Genomic DNA, 17,576 nt, shown 5'->3' with positions numbered 1-17,576 from the left:
CTGTCATTAAGGGATTATGAGCGCTTTCCGACTGGCCGACGGGTTCCTTGAGCCCGTCGGATTCCCCCACTGATTTAAACTCTGACCGCCGTCATCATATTATGGCAGTCTGACTTTAAACCTACCATGTTGGTCGGGAAGGCTTTCCGACCGTGTTGAAAATATACCATTGCGATAATAAAAAGACAGAACACTGCAAAGTTTGCTGTTCAAAGTTAGTATATCAGAGTGATTTTTCATTGTATAACTGACAAGCAAAGGAAAGATTTTTTTTTTTTACCAGAGAGAGTCATATCATATTCAACACCATTAAACTTTTAGAACAATTTAGTACAGTAGAATAATATGTATTTAGGTTGACAGATTTCATTCAATTTTCAAATATCGAAATATTACATCTTTAGAATGCTATTGTCTCAACCTATACATTTTTTTAATGTAGATAGCACAGTTAAAATTAAAAAGACACTGAAAATTATGACACTTACATAGTGTATCTAAATAGCAAGCCCTCTCTGGGTCCGGTGTTCAAGTAAAAATGCAACAGTGGATGGACTTTGAGCAGAAATTTGATTCTGGTAATTGTTTTGGAAGATTACAGTCTGTTGGAAAGGTCATCCCACAGACTGCAAATGCCAGAAAGCCAGAGGCAGAATTTGAAGAAAGAGTTGTGAGCACAAATATTTTGAGCAGAAACTAAGGGTTCTGGCTAGGTTGCTGTAATGAGTAACGAAAATGAGTGATTGGGGTTTTAAAAAATTATGATTATAGTTGTTAATCAATTATAATTTCCTCTGGTGTTAGTATAATGATAACGTACATTCAGTCATCAATTCTCTGCAGCCTAATCTTATTACCTATAATTTGAAATTTACAAAACTGGGGACAAAAAATACAAACTGAAAACATTCCTCTTGTGATTTAAAAAATGTTGAACCAGTGACAAAGTCCTTCCTTGCAAAATTTGACACTTTAATTGTTTCACTGCTTTTTTATTGGAACATGTTAAACTACGGGTTTTTATTTACAGACAATTAATTTGAAGTCGCGTCAGCAAAGCAAGAGCTTTCAAACGAGTCTGTGCTCCTTACATATCCACAATGGAAAGCCTGTAGCTGGTAAATGGCCATCTCAGTGTAATTCAATATCTCTGCTTACATTGGATACACTAACCTAAAACATATAAAATAATGGAACTAGGAGACAGAGAATATAAAAATGCAGTTAAATCAATTTAAACCATGTATGGTTAAGGAGTTTGTGACTGTGAACTCAAAGGTTTAACTGGTGAACTATAGATAGGTATGATCTTAATCTGCCCTACCCCATACGTATATGGTTAGCCTAATGTGATAAAGCTAGGGATTTGATAAATTCCGTTATTCCTGTAGAAAAAGATATGAGACTACGCAGACCTTCGGCAATAACAGGATTAGGTTGGGTAAAAGGTACTAGACAAAACCTCTACTATACAGATATTCTAGACCCACCTCAGGAAATATTTTAACCACTCTACAATCCTTGCTTGAATACAATTTCATACGCTCAACACTCATTGACCCTTGTATTAGCCTCCATCCACTATCCTCAGTAACCCAAACAGCTCACTTAACTCTTTGTCTCATCATTGGTGTCTCCGATTCAACATAATTTTGTCTGTTGTTTTTCGGGTCTTTCAGCAGTGCATGTTTGAGGACACTGCACCAGGATTAAAAATACTATTTCCTGATATGAAAGAGATGTCCCTTCTTTTGCTGTTCTCATTTTCATCCTTATCCACCCCTTCCATGGGAAAGCAAGCTATCCTTTCTTCAATCATGTGGCACAGTTTTGTTGACTAATTCTATTGTAGGTGACATAGGTATGTGCCACCCAGCAGCGCGTTGGTGGAGAAATCACAGACAAGGTAGAATCAAGTAGACTTAAAAGAATGACGGAAAGTGAAACAGAAAGGGTACATCACCAGTTTCTCCTTGGAACAATACGAGGCGAAACACCTGGAGATGATTTCTGCGTACTGCAACAGTATGGTGCTTATAGTCTAAAGGCAGAAGAAAAGGGATATGGAAGAAAGGGAGGAAGGGAAGAAGGACAATGTGAAGAAAACAGTAGGAAATGGAGAGAGAATGGTAGGTATAAAGGGTGAATGATGCAGGAAAGAATGTAGGGAGGTAGAGAAGGAAGGTAGGGATTAAGGTGAGAAGAAAGGGAGGAAGAAATGTAAGCAGGAAGGATGAAAAAGGTGGGTTAGAAAGCAACAAAAAAAAAAGAATAGCAGAAGGGAGGAATGGGACAATGAAGGAAAGTAGGAGTGTGAGAATAAAGCATAAGAAGATTGAAAGGGTTAGGAAGAAAGGACGGCAGGAGAGAGAAGAACAAGGAAGAAAATATGAACTCAAAGTATTGTTCACAGACACAAAGTCATTGAAAGATAACAGATTTACTGTATAATATGCAACAGCATCCAATACCAAATATATTTGGACGAGGAGAGGAGAAATATCAAAATCGAAAATGCATAAAAAGAAAAGCAAAAGATCAAAATGCAACCCCCAAGTTACAGAACTGGGCGAGTATCCTTGATATATGGAACGGATGACTAGGATAATGTTGCCTGAACTTTCTGATGTTGGAAGATGAATCAATAAGGGACACCTTAAAATCAGTGATGGAAGAAGCTTGAGTTATAGTGCAATGGCACCTGAAATCCAAGCGGGTGAATTTCAAGCGATATTATGATATTAACTGTAATCAGCAATGACAGAAGCTTTACTTCAAAATGACACCTGAAATCTAACACATTTTTACATCAAGTGTATTATAAAATTGCCTGAGGATGGAAGAACCTTGACACAATAATACATGAAATACAAGAAAGTAGAATTTCAAGTGATATTATGAGAAATCAGTGATGAGAGTATATGTGAACTAGAGATGATAGAATTCCAAGAGAAGTTTGAAATATATCACAATAATTGGTAAATCCAAAATGGTCGAAATTTAAACTGATATCTTTTTTACCCAACTCAGTAATGCACATTTTTGACCTCTAGATGCTGAATACATCATCTGGAATTCAATCATGTGACTTCCAAGTCTCAAAGTTTGCACTCAGCCTTCTTTGATACCTAAGAAGGTGATCTTGCAAGCATTGCACTATTTGCAGTGGCACTGTGGATTGCCGGTGATCCTAAAATGATTTAATCCAACAGTATGTCAATTACCAAGCGGTATATTGAAACAAATCAAGTTGGGACTCAATTGTTTTGGAAGAATTGCAATTCAGTAATAATAATAGCTCCTCACATTTCTAGTGGTTTTTAAGCTTCTTCATTGTCCCACACCTACATTGTCTGATCCCCCTACTTTTCTTGGTCACCTTTAGTCGTCTACTTTTTCCACTATCTTCCTCCTCCATTTTCTTACCCCTCTCCATTATATCCCAGCACATAAATTGCATCCCTTCTCGTTGCCTCTTCATCAGCTTCAAGGCTTCACCACCCTTCTGTTCATCCCCCCTATTATTCCCGCCTCCTCCAATACTCACCCGCTCCATTGCCACTACCTGCCTAATGGTCTTCGGATGCTTATGTTGTTTCTCTCCTGTATTATCTAAAAATCCAACCATGCCGCTTTAATTCTCCTCCATGACCATCCAAACTTCTGTAGCTCCCACCTCCCTCCACCGCTGCCTCCTCCAACAGATGGACCTGTGCCTCCATTGTCTTCCCGACACTGAACTGTCTTTTTTCACTCACCATCATAATCCCATCCATCACTTGCCCATTTAGTCTTTCCATTGCTTTTGCACCCTTGTCTTGCCTTGGTTTCATTTTCTCTTCACCGCTTCTGCTGTCTTAACCACTATCTATGTATTTGCCCCACTGTCTTCTCACTGGCTTTACTGTCCTTCAACAATTACTGCCTTCCTATTCCCTTCTTTATCTTATTATCTGGTTTCCAAATTTGCCCTTTCGTTTGTCCCCCAGGGCTCCCCTTTGTCTCTCACCATCTCAGTGGTCAGCCTACACACGTCTCTAGGGACATTAGGGGCTCTAAATACAGGCCGGGCTTCAAATGGTTGATGCCACTGATGTAGGGTCCATCCTGCGCCTTTACCCGATTTCTGTCTGACTCTTACCGGACCATGACTTTCCTGAATTCCTTATACACCACCCAACTTCTGCGTGCAAGGACACATCCCAGCGGGATATGGGATGCAGGATTAGCAGAACCCAGATAAATAATCCACCTACCTTGGCAAATCTTCGCATGTAATGTCCAACAATTTGGGGGTCAGGACACTCCAGCTTCTTCACAATCTCAAAGCTCTGGTTCAGCTGCGAGAAGACATCAACCACGGAGCAGGAGAACAGAGCATGCTCAGAGGTTTGCTGGAACTGTAACCAGGAAAGGAAACAGTGAGCACTAGGTGAAAGTTCATTGTGAACAGACACATCCAAAGCTCCTTACAAAGCGTTTGTGGGCTGGTAAGACAGTTTATAAGGATTTTTGTTCTTTGTTGGATGGAAAGTTGCCATGTCAAGGTCAAGAGAAATTACATACAAGTACATACAGTGTTTGGAATAGATGTCTAAAGGAGAAGCAATGTAAGGGAAAAGAGGTCATGCCTATGGGAGAACGAATTTAATGAAAGAAGGTTCATGCCCAAGGGTGCTCTGATGTAAGAAGGTGAGGCCATGCTCAAGTGAGAGGGAATTTATGGGGATGAGGTTATGCTTAAGGTAAATGGAGATTGAATGGAAAGATGGCACAGCTATGTGTACAGGAGTGGAATGTAGGGAGAGGAGATCATGTCTGTGAAGATGGAAAATACAGAGAGATGGTCATGTTTAATGGAAGTGGAATGTAAGGAGAGAAAGTCATGTCTAATGGAAATGGAATGTAAGGAGAGCCGGTCAATCTTAAGAAAGATGGAATGTGCAGCTAGAAAGACATGCCGAAGTGTGATGGAATAGAAAGAGGAAGTAATGCGTAAGGGTGATAAAAGTCACAGAGAGAAGACCATGCTTCAGGAAGATGGAATATGCAAATAGATGACATGCCTAAGGGTGATGACGGGTACAGACAGAATGCCATGCCTAACAGAGATGGAATATAGGGAGAGGTACACTTTTTAGAGATATTTAATATGAGGAGACAAGGGAATGTCAAAGTGAGATAGAATAGTAAGAGAGGAGGTCATGTCTAAAGGAAATGGAACAGAAGGGACTGAGGACATGTTTTAGGGAGATTTAAGCTAAGGCAAGGTGGTCATGTTTTAGGGAGATGGAATATATGCGAGGGGATAATATTAGAGGGCAATGGAATGTACATAGCAGAAGTGAGGACAAAATACACAGAAATTACAACCAGGAGTCTATGAGTCCAAATGTATATAAATGCAGAATGTGTGAACCTCATACAAATAAGAGCCATGAAGTCATGAAAACAGCTGGAATAGGTAGTAAGGCAGCCATAAGGCCTCTTTGAGCCTATAAATAAACATGCACAAAGCCCTACCCCGTCTTTTTTGTCCCGTTCCAGTGCTCCATGTAGGAAATCTCTGGAGACCTCCTCATTCTCGTCCAGCCACTGGATGACAAAAGGCTCAAACCACCTGGAGGTAAAAATGGAAGAAAGAAAGAATATCTATAAATCAAATGGGGTGCGACAACAGATTGCACGCAGTAAGACAAAGACTGACGCCCACCATAAACTAGGCTGGCTAGACATTCAAGAAATTGGTAGGTTCCCAAATACACTAGTACCTCTCAAAGGCTGGTAGTGTTGGAAACATCAGCAAACACATCAGGCTCACCTAACATGTGACTGATTTCCCAAGCCTACAGGTCTCTTGAGGCCACCCACTCACTAGCAAAGAGGCCATTGCAGGGTCACATTGTACTTTACTCTAAAATGTAGGGGAAATGTTTTTTTGTCTTTGTACAAAAAAATAACATTATAAAATATTTAACACGCACAGTGCATTTTAAAGAGACAGAATTATTCGAATATTATTTACCACTGTTCTTGAAGTTATGTTTCATAAAGTCTTTATGGAATATTCTCAAGGAGTATGACAATTATTTCCACAATTACTTTATTTTATTTTCATTCCTTCACTGCACCTCCAGGAGCAGTGCTTGGGGGAATCACAAGGCCCAAGTCTGAGGCGATGCAGAGAATTTCACATCCAACAGTGTGGCTGAGGCACCAGCTTTACAACACATGTGGAGGAAAATCCGCCCCACCAAGATTTGTTCGTTGTGGTTTCAGAGGCAGACACTTTGGGGGAAAATCAGGATGCTACCTCGCTTGTGTGGCACAGTGCTATGTCCACAGGCATACGCACTGCCCCAAAGGGTGGAGGTACTTGTTGGTAGCTACATTTCAAGTGTCCTTGATATACAGGTATGCTTTCAAGCATTTCCTGGACACTTGGAGTCCAGTTTAGTGCAAGTCCACCATCATTTGTAAGGTGGCCTTTCACAGTGCTTGTGTCGCCAGAAATGGACTCCAGAATTTCTGGAGTGTCTTCAACAGCTGGTGCGGGACCAAGAGGAGAAGTGAGAGGAGACTCGACTGATGCGGCATCTGCTGTCATGATGTAGTGGTAGAATACTAGGGAGCAATGACTGGTCTTTTTTTAGCAGAGGACCCTTACCGCTTTCCACCATTTTTCACTGTCTCTAAATCTAAATTATACAGACTGCTTTTTTTTTGCAGCCCTGATAGTGAAAAACATATGGTTCCATTCAGATTTCAGACTGGGCACTAAAATCTATACCTCGCTCAAGGTGCCCCTCAAAGTTCTTTTTGAAAGTTGGTGACACTCGAGTCAGCTCTGATACGATAAGATATCTGAAGCTATTACCCGTCACCACAATTTATAGAAACACTTAGTAGCAGGAAAAAGAGAACACACTGGGAAAACAGCCATTTTGAGCCATCTTTGTTATGAATATTACTACCATGATGCAACTCAATGGCGCTCCTCATGTTTGACTTTTTCCCCCTTGATAGTCATAGAAAAGAATCTACTGTGGTGAAAGCTTTTCCTCTGCTCTTCCCTCCATGTCTGAGTTAATCTAATCAGGTCTAATATTTACTGTACGGCTTATCAACAACCCAGAAGAAACCTCCACCACCATGAAGTCCATCCACTCAGGGGACCCACTGGACCCCTGCTACCACCACGGCTACTCCAGAGAACTGCTATCCGTCAGCGCCATGATCACACCCATTCTGAATGCCACCACCTCTTACACGACCAACCCAGATGCTTGGAAACAAGCAACGGTCCTCTCATTGCTGAACAATCCATCACGCTTGCCAACTACAGAATGATCTCCGTGCAACCATTCCCAGCCTAGGTCTTAGAGAAAATCATCAACCGATGCCTCACCAAATACCACAACACCCACCAACTACTCAACACCACTCAGACTGGTTTCAGACCCAACCACAGCACGGAAACTGCCCTCATCACTGCCACGGATGACATCTGCATGACTCTGGGCAGAGGAGACACGGCGGCCCTCATCCTCCTTGACCTCTCCGCAGCACTTGACAGTCTCCAATGACATCCTCATCCAACACCAACATGACATAGGAATCCAAGGAGATGAACTCTGATGGATCTGCTTCTTCATGATTGGAAGGACCCAGTCAGTCAGCCTGGCAGTGTACACTGTGGACACTCGCATTTGCAGAGTTCTGCAAGGAGCCTCCCTGAGCCCGACCCTCTTCAACGCATTCATGATCCCTCCCGCTAGCATCATCTGTTCTCACAATATCAAAGTCCTCCCCTAAATAGACGACAGGCAACTCATTCTCTCCTTCACTGACAAGACGCCCAGTACCTGGATCAAGCTCAATGCCTGCATCACTGAAATTGCTCACTGATGAAGATCAACTGTATAAAGATGAACACCTACACAACAAACAATGAGAGTAGGGTCTAAGGGCGAGTTTACCGACTGACCAGGTGCATGCCCCAAAATACAGTATTATCACAACAGAAAACACCTGGGGGTCACAGAAAAGGGTGGATCACAAAACCAATGCAACACAAAAGACACCAGTGAGTGAGCTCCGATAGTGAAATGCCGGCCAGACTAAGGCTCAAGAGCAAATGGAGAAATAGTTCCCATCAGAAGCCACACTGTACCGCCCTTTTTCTCATCATCTGGGTTCTCCTTACCCAGGAGACTGAACGGCCGGTCAGATGTTACCGTAACCGATATGTGTGAGATAAGGGTGGTGTATAAAGTACAAAGAATTAAAGTGGCTACTGTAGAGGCAGTGTTGTGGTGGTAAGAGTGTTAAGTGAGGGAAAGATATAAAATTAGGTGATCGGGTGGACGAACAACATTTATTAGTGTCTCCCAATCCCTAAGGTTTAAAAAGCAAGTGTAAGTGCGGGTTCCAAATAATCACCGTACTACATGGTGGTCGACATGTTTCTGCATTGTGTTGAACATAGTTTCAAATGCATTCTTCAGGACCAAAAATATAAAAACACTGCTACTTAGATTAAGGAATTAAGAACAATATCACCTGATCTTCAGGTACATACTCAACCGAATACTGTTGCGTCGCACGATATTTGATCCACACAAAAAGACAAACAAAATACAAGAAAGAACATGAATGTGTCATATTCCCATGATTAATATACTGTGACAACAGGACATTCACATGTATAAGGACAAACATTGCCAATTAGCAGACTCACCCAAATCTGGTGGTTGAGAGGCTTCACCCCACCTGGCCACAGCGCAGGTTTGAGGAGCACCGCTCTACAAAGAATTCATAAGTAATATCTTTAGAGCAAAAGATCAAAGTCTAAAATGAGTTCACATGGTGGCGAAAAGCTTAATATGTCCTTCATACTCCTCATTAAAAATGCGGAGCATCCCACTAATACTCGACTCCATCAATCCAAAAATGGCAGGCCAAGTCAAGGATAGCATGGTCATAGAGAAATAGCTCGTTGTATAAACTACGCTTATCAGCGTGTATGTTCGCTTGTCAGAAAAGAATACCCCACAAGTGTCAGCCTGACCGATTTTAAGCCACATGCTTTCAGTATAAATGCTTAGCATTGGGGACTTCAGGCAGCCAAAATATAGCGCTAGTACTGGCGCGATCGATATCTATATTACAGAAGTGGTAGTGTTTATTGTAATAACCGGGTCAGAGTACCCGTCTCACTAATTATTTGTACACAACGCGCTCGGCGTTTTGGAGCAGGCAGGGAGCGCGATAACTAAACTAGCGCGTTTGGGCGCTGATCTACGTAGTAGCGCGATCGTTATTTAACAGCGCTGTTTCAGTTAGGCTTAGCGCTCAGAGTACCCGTCTCACTAGTTGTTTATTAACAACGCGCTCAGCGTTTTGGAGCAGGCAGGGAGTGCTGGAGCGCGATAACTAAACTAGCGCGTTTGGGCGCTGATCTGCTTGGTAGCGCGATCGTTATCTAACAGCGCTGTTTCAGTTAGGCTTCGCGCTTAGAAAGAACTAGCGCTCGCTTACCTAACCGTCGATGTCTCCTGGCAGTCAGCTGTACTGCTTGGGGGGGCACCGACGTCTCTCTAGACAGGACTGATATGCACTTCCTCGTTGTGCATGGAATGATGGCAGTCACATGATTAGGTCACATGACCGCGGGAATGCTGGGAAATGTAGTCCCAACCAGAATTAGTGTGTAATATAGACTATCAATAAAACAAATATATGCACCAATGTATATTTAGGGAAATAAAAAGAGTAATCTATGGCCAGAGGGCGCTTAAGAGGCAGAGCAAGGTAAACTAGCGAAAACCCGTGTAGTTAATTAATTTGAACTACGTGTATTGTATTACAAGTTCATAGGGACATCCAGGGAATAGGTTCATTGAGTCCCTCTTTGTCACTGTTAAGACGGTATACCCACTTCTGTTCTATTTTGAACAGGAACCGGCTGATGTCAGTGCAGGACATGGGTATTTGCGGTTGCTCAAGAACAGTCCAACAGAAATCTTCCGGGCCATGTCCCTTTTCCAAAAAATGCGCGGTGAGGCGGGTGGCTTGTTTTTTACACCGCACCGTGCTTTTGTGTTCCTGTAGTCTTGTCCTGATTTTGCGGGTCGTCATACCGACGTATCGCAAGGGGCATGGGCAGGTTATCAAGTATATTAGATTGCTGCTATTGCAGTTGGTGAATCTCTTCTGTGTCCAAGGGCGACTAGTCCCAATATCGACCTCGGTGGATTTTCTGGTTTGGGGACAGACACTGCACGCCCCACTACACTACAGGAACACAAAAGCACGGTGCGGTGTAAAAAACAAGCCACCCGCCTCACCGCGCATTTTTTGGAAAAGGGACATGGCCCGGAAGATTTCTGTTGGACTGTTCTTGAGCAACCGCAAATACCCATGTCCTGCACTGACATCAGCCGGTTCCTGTTCAAAATAGAACAGAAGTGGGTATACCGTCTTAACAGTGACAAAGAGGGACTCAATGAACCTATTCCCTGGATGTCCCTATGAACTTGTAATACAATACACGTAGTTCAAATTAATTAACTACACGGGTTTTCGCTAGTTTACCTTGCTCTGCCTCTTAAGCGCCCTCTGGCCATAGATTACTCTTTTTATTTCCCTAAATATACATTGGTGCATATATTTGTTTTATTGATAGTCTATATTACACACTAATTCTGGTTGGGACTACATTTCCCAGCATTCCCGCGGTCATGTGACCTAATCATGTGACTGCCATCATTCCATGCACAACGAGGAAGTGCATATCAGTCCTGTCTAGAGAGACGTCGGTGCCCCCCCAAGCAGTACAGCTGACTGCCAGGAGACATCGACGGTTAGGTAAGCGAGCGCTAGTTCTTTCTAAGCGCGAAGCCTAACTGAAACAGCGCTGTTAGATAACGATCGCGCTACCAAGCAGATCAGCGCCCAAACGCGCTAGTTTAGTTATCGCGCTCCAGTACTCCCTGCCTGCTCCAAAACGCCGAGCGCGTTGTTAATAAACAACTAGTGAGACGGGTACTCTGAGCGCTAAGCCTAACTGAAACAGCGCTGTTAAATAACGATCGCGCTACTACGTAGATCAGCGCCCAAACGCGCTAGTTTAGTTATCGCGCTCCCTGCCTGCTCCAAAACGCCGAGCGCGTTGTGTACAAATAATTAGTGAGACGGGTACTCTGACCCGGTTATTACAATAAACACTACCACTTCTGTAATATAGATATCGATCGCGCCAGTACTAGCGCTATATTTTGGCTGCCTGAAGTCCCCAATGCTAAGCATTTATACTGAAAGCATGTGGCTTAAAATCGGTCAGGCTGACACTTGTGGGGTATTCTTTTCTGACAAGCGAACATACACGCTGATAAGCGTAGTTTATACAACGAGCTATTTCTCTATGACCATGCTATCCTTGACTTGGCCTGCCATTTTTGGATTGATGGAGTCGAGTATTAGTGGGATGCTCCGCATTTTTAATGAGGAGTATGAAGGACATATTAAGCTTTTCGCCACCATGTGAACTCATTTTAGACTTTGATCTTTTGCTCTAAAGATATTACTTATGAATTCTTTGTAGAGCGGTGCTCCTCAAACCTGCGCTGTGGCCAGGTGGGGTGAAGCCTCTCAACCACCAGATTTGGGTGAGTCTGCTAATTGGCAATGTTTGTCCTTATACATGTGAATGTCCTGTTGTCACAGTATATTAATCATGGGAATATGACACATTCATGTTCTTTCTTGTATTTTGTTTGTCTTTTTGTGTGGATCAAATATCGTGCGACGCAACAGTATTCGGTTGAGTATGTACCTGAAGATCAGGTGATATTGTTCTTAATTCCTTAATCTAAGTAGCAGTGTTTTTATATTTTTGGTCCTGAAGAATGCATTTGAAACTATGTTCAACACAATGCAGAAACATGTCGACCACCATGTAGTACGGTGATTATTTGGAACCCGCACTTACACTTGCTTTTTAAACCTTAGGGATTGGGAGACACTAATAAATGTTGTTCGTCCACCCGATCACCTAATTTTATATCTTTCCCTCACTTAACACTCTTACCACCACAACACTGCCTCTACAGTAGCCACTTTAATTCTTTGTACTTTATACACCACCCTTATCTCACACATATCGGTTACGGTAACATCTGACCGGCCGTTCAGTCTCCTGGGTAAGGAGAACCCAGATGATGAGAAAAAGGGCGGTACAGTGTGGCTTCTGATGGGAACTATTTCTCCATTTGCTCTTGAGCCTTAGTCTGGCCGGCATTTCACTATCGGAGCTCACTCACTGGTGTCTTTTGTGTTGCATTGGTTTTGTGATCCACCCTTTTCTGTGACCCCCAGGTGTTTTCTGTTGTGATAATAAAGATGAACACCAGCAAAACCTAAATTGTCATCTTTGGGAACAGCACACAACAGTGGGACTCTACCTGGTAGCCACATAGGACCAACACCCACCGCACACGCCAAGATTTCCGGGATCACCATCGACTGCAAACTCAACATGAATGCCCAAGACAATGCCCTCACCACCTCATGGTTCCAAACCCTGAATATGTTGAGGAAGATTTTCTAATGGCTCCCAATCAGCACCTGGAAAACAGGCATGCACGCCTTGGTGACAAGCAAACTGGACTACTGAAACACCCTCTATGCTGGGATCAACAAATTATCACCACAGGGCTGCAGAAAATTCATAACTAAGCGGCAAGACTCACTCTCAACCTCCTATCGGCACCTACATCATACCGTACCTGAGGTAGCTCCAATGGCACCCCATCACAAACTAGCACAATGAAAACTCCTCACCCACACTTTCAAGGCTCTACATAATGGCCCAGCATACATCAACAATCGCATCTGCTTTTACAAACTTTCCAGGCACCTCTGTTCGTCTGGACTCCAACTTGCACAAATCCCACGCATACAAAAAACCAGAGCCAGTGGTCGAGCCTTCTCCTGCATTGCTCCTAAAGCGTGGAGTGACCTGCTGCTACAAATAAGAGTTTCCTTCTCACTTCTTGAATTCCAGAAGAAGCTGAAGACCAGTCTTTTTGAGTAGTCCTACTAGGTCCTAGGTGTGCCAAGACTCACACCTACTCAGCACCAGGATACCCTCCCAGGAGATAGTGTGCTCTACAATCTGCACAACATAACATAGCACAGCTTTGAACTTCAGAAGCCCTACAATAATGCAACAGTGTTTGCACAAATGCCACACCGCTTGGCCTGGTGAGAGGCAGCACCCTGGTCAAAACTCTAGAACCCCTTTACCCGGAATTCAATTTGTAAAAGTGCATGGAGCCAATGTTTTTCTTTAGAGGCCGAATGCAGGGGTTGTCAAATGACATGGCTGCCTAACCACTTAGATTTCATCTCATGCTCGTCTCTTCCATTGCCTTTTTCATCCCTGCTTTATCACAATTATTCTAATTTTCTCGTTCTCTCTCCCTTTTCTGCAATTCTCAATCTTGTTTTGAGTCAATGTCTGAATGAAAAATAGGTCCTAGTTCCCAAAAATAAGTACACTTGCTTCCCACCTGAATTATCAGCTATTTCGGGGCCGGTTTCTAAGGACCTCTTTTCTGTTTCAATCTTGACTCTGTAGGGTACATACTATTACATCAAATCTGTACAACTGAAATGAGTGAAAACTACAACACAATAGATTGTGAAATGAGAGAGGCCTTGGTTGGCAGATGGTGTCCCTAGGAAACATTTGGTAATTGGGATGCAGCCTGCTTTCACCACACAGCCCTTAATCACCCATATAAACTTTTGATGGAGATATTTATTGAAGGTATTAAAGTCAGGCCAAATTGCCTTTTCTAAGAGGCAGTGTTTATAGTTTTGAACTATGCTCATGTCATGAAGGTGGCATTGGGAAACGCTTTTATTTTTCAGCAAACATAATTAAGCTTCTTGCAGCCTTTAAGCTAACGTGCTGTCTACAAAGCCACCACAGGCTGAACGTGCACACATGACATGGGGCCAAGTGGCCACGATGCACAGCAGAGTTACCAAATGCACAGCACAAGCAAAGTGTTGGAATCTAAAAAAGCATGGAATGGCTGAACACCCATCACTAGACAGGGAACCACCTGAGCTTTGGTTCCTTTCTTAAGCACCTTTTATCCCACACTGACCTTTCCTAGAAAGGTTCCACAAATTGCCCAATTCATACTTAGGATCTTGCCCAAAGCTAGCTTTATTGGTCTAGTATGCATGGCTTACATACATGCTTATTAATTAGAAACGCAAGACTACAGCTCCCAGAGTGCATCCTGTTGCAAACTTGGAGCAGAAGACTGCCGCAGTCTCACAATTGTGTGATTGCATCCGGCTGAGTGCTGAGCTGGACTGTAATTCAGGCAGGTTTCCAGATAGGAATCACTTGTGGCTTTAAGAATCAATGTGCCTGCAGCATCCAGCCTTTTAATTAACAATAAATAACTATTGATCCCCTCCCGCTCAGTGTCAGACCATGACCGAACATGGCTGCAGTGGACTTGGAGCTTTACAGGGGCACTCCTTTTAAGAGTCTGCCAGAGAAAAGCAGCACAAATTGTGAAATGGCGACGCCAGAAAGACTAAAATAAAGTAAAAGAGATTAACTGATATTTTTTTTTATTGCAGTGTTATGACACAATCGGGGAACAGATGGATGACTAAGGAAGGATCATAGGGAGTTGAAACACTGAAGATTAGGTGTGAAAACCGATATCTTATTGGCAGCAAGGGTTTACAAAGTGCTGGGCTTCCAATGTGGAGCCCCAAGATGTTCTCATTATCTGCTCTCGGGCTCCATTGTCTACTGACTTCAGTCTCCAAGGTCACCTAATCCACTGCTCACACATGTCATGATATCCCAAGGCCCAGAATAATCGGTTCCACAGGCTCGGGTCCTAGGACACCAGAGATGGGCTTTTAGGCAGAGGCGCAGGAACTGAAGAAAGCTGCTCCTCCTGACCCCACCTGCCCGTGTACTGCAGCATTGGGGAGGGGGGGAGGGGCAAGCAGAAATAGGTCACGCAGCTTAAGTAAAGCTTGCACCGAGTGTGTATCTGTACAGCACTTTGCCCTTGATAAGCTTTTGAGTCTCACTGGTCTTTTGGTGTGTCTAGATCTTCCACTGTACTCTCCAAGGTATCCCAATTGTGTACCTTATAGTAATAGTAATGTGGTGCTTTGGGGTCTCCTAATCTGTAACTCTAAGTCTGCACTTGATAGTGACAAGTGAGTTTATACTCTCATGTGCCTAAGCTACCTGTAATGATGATATTTTTTATATTCTAGGCCGCCTAGTGATGATGATGATGAAGTGCTTCTACTCTAGTTTCCTTAGGTATTCTAGTGATGAAGGCTGACCAACTGTGGTGGTTCTGGGTCCTATTCTAGTGGTTCTAAGTGTCCTAGTGATGCTGATGAGTGTTTTTACTCTGGTGTTCCTAAATCACCTAGTCTGATCTCATGACGTCTACCTGCAGTGGTGAAGCACGCACTTACGCTGGGTACTCAGGGACGCGACTCTTGAAAGATGGCAGCTCCTTCACATACTCGTTGTATAACCACTTCACCTTGAAGTGTAGGTTCATGTAATCAGCACTCTTGCACAAACGGTGCTTGTCATGCTCTGGGAAGGAAGACAAAGAGATATAGTAAGATATCAGAAATCGAAGACCTCCTTTCTGGAGCCATGGAGCGAAGAGAGACTCATGCAGACTTCTCTATCATATTCAGGAAAAACATTATTTGAATCCCTTTAAATTACATACACTAACTCATGGGAACTCCCCGCTCATCCCTAGTCTTTTACAAGAACCCGCCACACACCCACACTATTGTCTAGAGAGAAAATTAGAGTCTCTCCTTCATTGGAGAAAAGCGAGAGTGTCCGCAGCAAGAATGAGCCATGATGACCTCCCCTATCAATCCTTCAAATGCGGACACTTTCATTATCAGCTGATGAAGCAGAACTCCATAACCACATCAGCCCTTGTGACCACAAGCCCCAGACCCATTCCACCGAGTAACGCCAGGTCATCGATGAATGTTCGTCTGAAATGCAACAATCCATATAATGCAAGAAGCTGAGTTTTCAAGTGGGGTTTTCCCCGACAGATTAGATGTAGCAAATGGGCTAAGAGCCAGTTTGGGGATCTGGTGGCCAGAGAGGAGAGGGAATGAAGAGGGGCCTCCATTTCCCTCCCCATGTTTTTTTTATTTGCATCAGAAAATCATTATCGACCTAGGTTAGATTAACAGTCTTGGTCAAATGGAGAGTATACTCTGTAGTCTCAGGTATTTGGTTTCTGAGTTTGTTGAAAAATGAGCGATTTTGACTCATAAATCTTGTAGATCAGGCTAAAATGCCATTGGTTGTGAATAAGTATTTGGATGTTGAATAATGTATCGAGCATGGGCACTAATGTGAAATTTATGCCTCTGACAACAAAGGTATTATAGGTCTCTCAGAAGGCCCACCAGGGGTGCGGGACACGTGACTCTGTCTCCATAGCAGTGACCACGCAATCATTCCTCTCAGGGCAACTCAACTGAAATTCTGGCTCCATTCTTTGTCGGTCAGTTCAGTAACCACAGAAAACTTTATAATCTCAATATCACATCTGATAAGCATTCATACTACCCACCTATTCAGTATGTCATACATCTGAAGCCTTGGAGCTGTGCAATGCACAGTGCCTTGACTTATAATAATGGACTACTCAGTTGAGATGTCTACATTATATTCCTTCAAGGATGTGAACATCTGATTATCTGATATTATAAAAAAAAAAATCCAAAACATCTGTATATGTAAGGAATACGAAATCAGTGAAAAGGGGTCACGTGGTTACTGATTTCCCAGAGGAACATATTGGATCGATTTCAGGATTTTACTTCCAACCACTGTGCTCAATTGCTTTAAGACATTTCTATTGTTCTTTGGCTCAATATACATGGCAAAACAAATATATTCTGTTGGTCTGAGAAATTCCAGTCACAGACCTGCGGCCAAGATGGCAGCTTAGTCCAGGAACACGGCTGCATTAGGCATGGCGCTCTCTGGAGATTCCCCTACAAATGAAGTCAGAATATAACTAGAGCAAGAGACTAGTAGAGCCTCATTACTATGGCACACAAGCATGGGAGAAAAGAACTCGACTGAAGGCATAAAAGAACCTTTTCATGGGTCCCTGACTTAAGGGAATTCCATATTCCATGATCTTTCCTTGCAGAAGGATTTACAGCTTGATGGTGGAAAATATCCCAATAGCACGTGATTCCATACAAGATGTAATGCAGAGAAACACTTAATCTTTTGGGCCTGACTAAAGAACCCTTTATCGATGACTTATACACGTGTTTAGAATATCCGTCATAAGACTGCATTTTGCAAACTCTTTTTGTAATTTCTAGGACTATGGTCGAATATCAGATGTTTATCATGTCCACCTTCGAAAGATGTTGGAAGACTGTAATTTTGTGGTGTGTGACTGGTTTACTGGATAGTTGAAGAAGGATATACATTGAGCGAGCTT

General features: G+C 42.9%; 1 protein-coding gene across 3 annotated transcripts in view; it reads right to left on the bottom strand.

The window, feature by feature from the left end:
* LOC147673314 (protein unc-13 homolog A-like) overlaps positions 1–17,576 on the bottom strand; it is a 182,282-nt gene that overhangs the window by 82,130 nt on the left and 82,576 nt on the right. For all 3 annotated transcript variants that reach the window (XM_086947142.1, XM_086947144.1, XM_086947143.1), the window contains exons 27-30: positions 15,541–15,667; positions 5,524–5,620; positions 4,257–4,400; positions 1,964–2,041 (exon numbers count right to left, since the gene is read on the bottom strand). In XM_086947142.1, coding sequence (XP_086803268.1) covers positions 1,964–2,041; positions 4,257–4,400; positions 5,524–5,620; positions 15,541–15,667 — 446 coding nt within the window. The remainder of the gene's footprint in view (positions 1–1,963; positions 2,042–4,256; positions 4,401–5,523; positions 5,621–15,540; positions 15,668–17,576) is intronic.

Source organism: Lissotriton vulgaris, chromosome 12 (genome assembly GCF_964263255.1).
Source record: "Lissotriton vulgaris chromosome 12, aLisVul1.2, whole genome shotgun sequence".
NCBI classification, from domain to species: domain Eukaryota; kingdom Metazoa; phylum Chordata; class Amphibia; order Caudata; family Salamandridae; genus Lissotriton; species Lissotriton vulgaris.
Note: the sequence above shows the minus strand (reverse complement) of the source record. Positions and strands in the feature narration are given on the sequence as shown.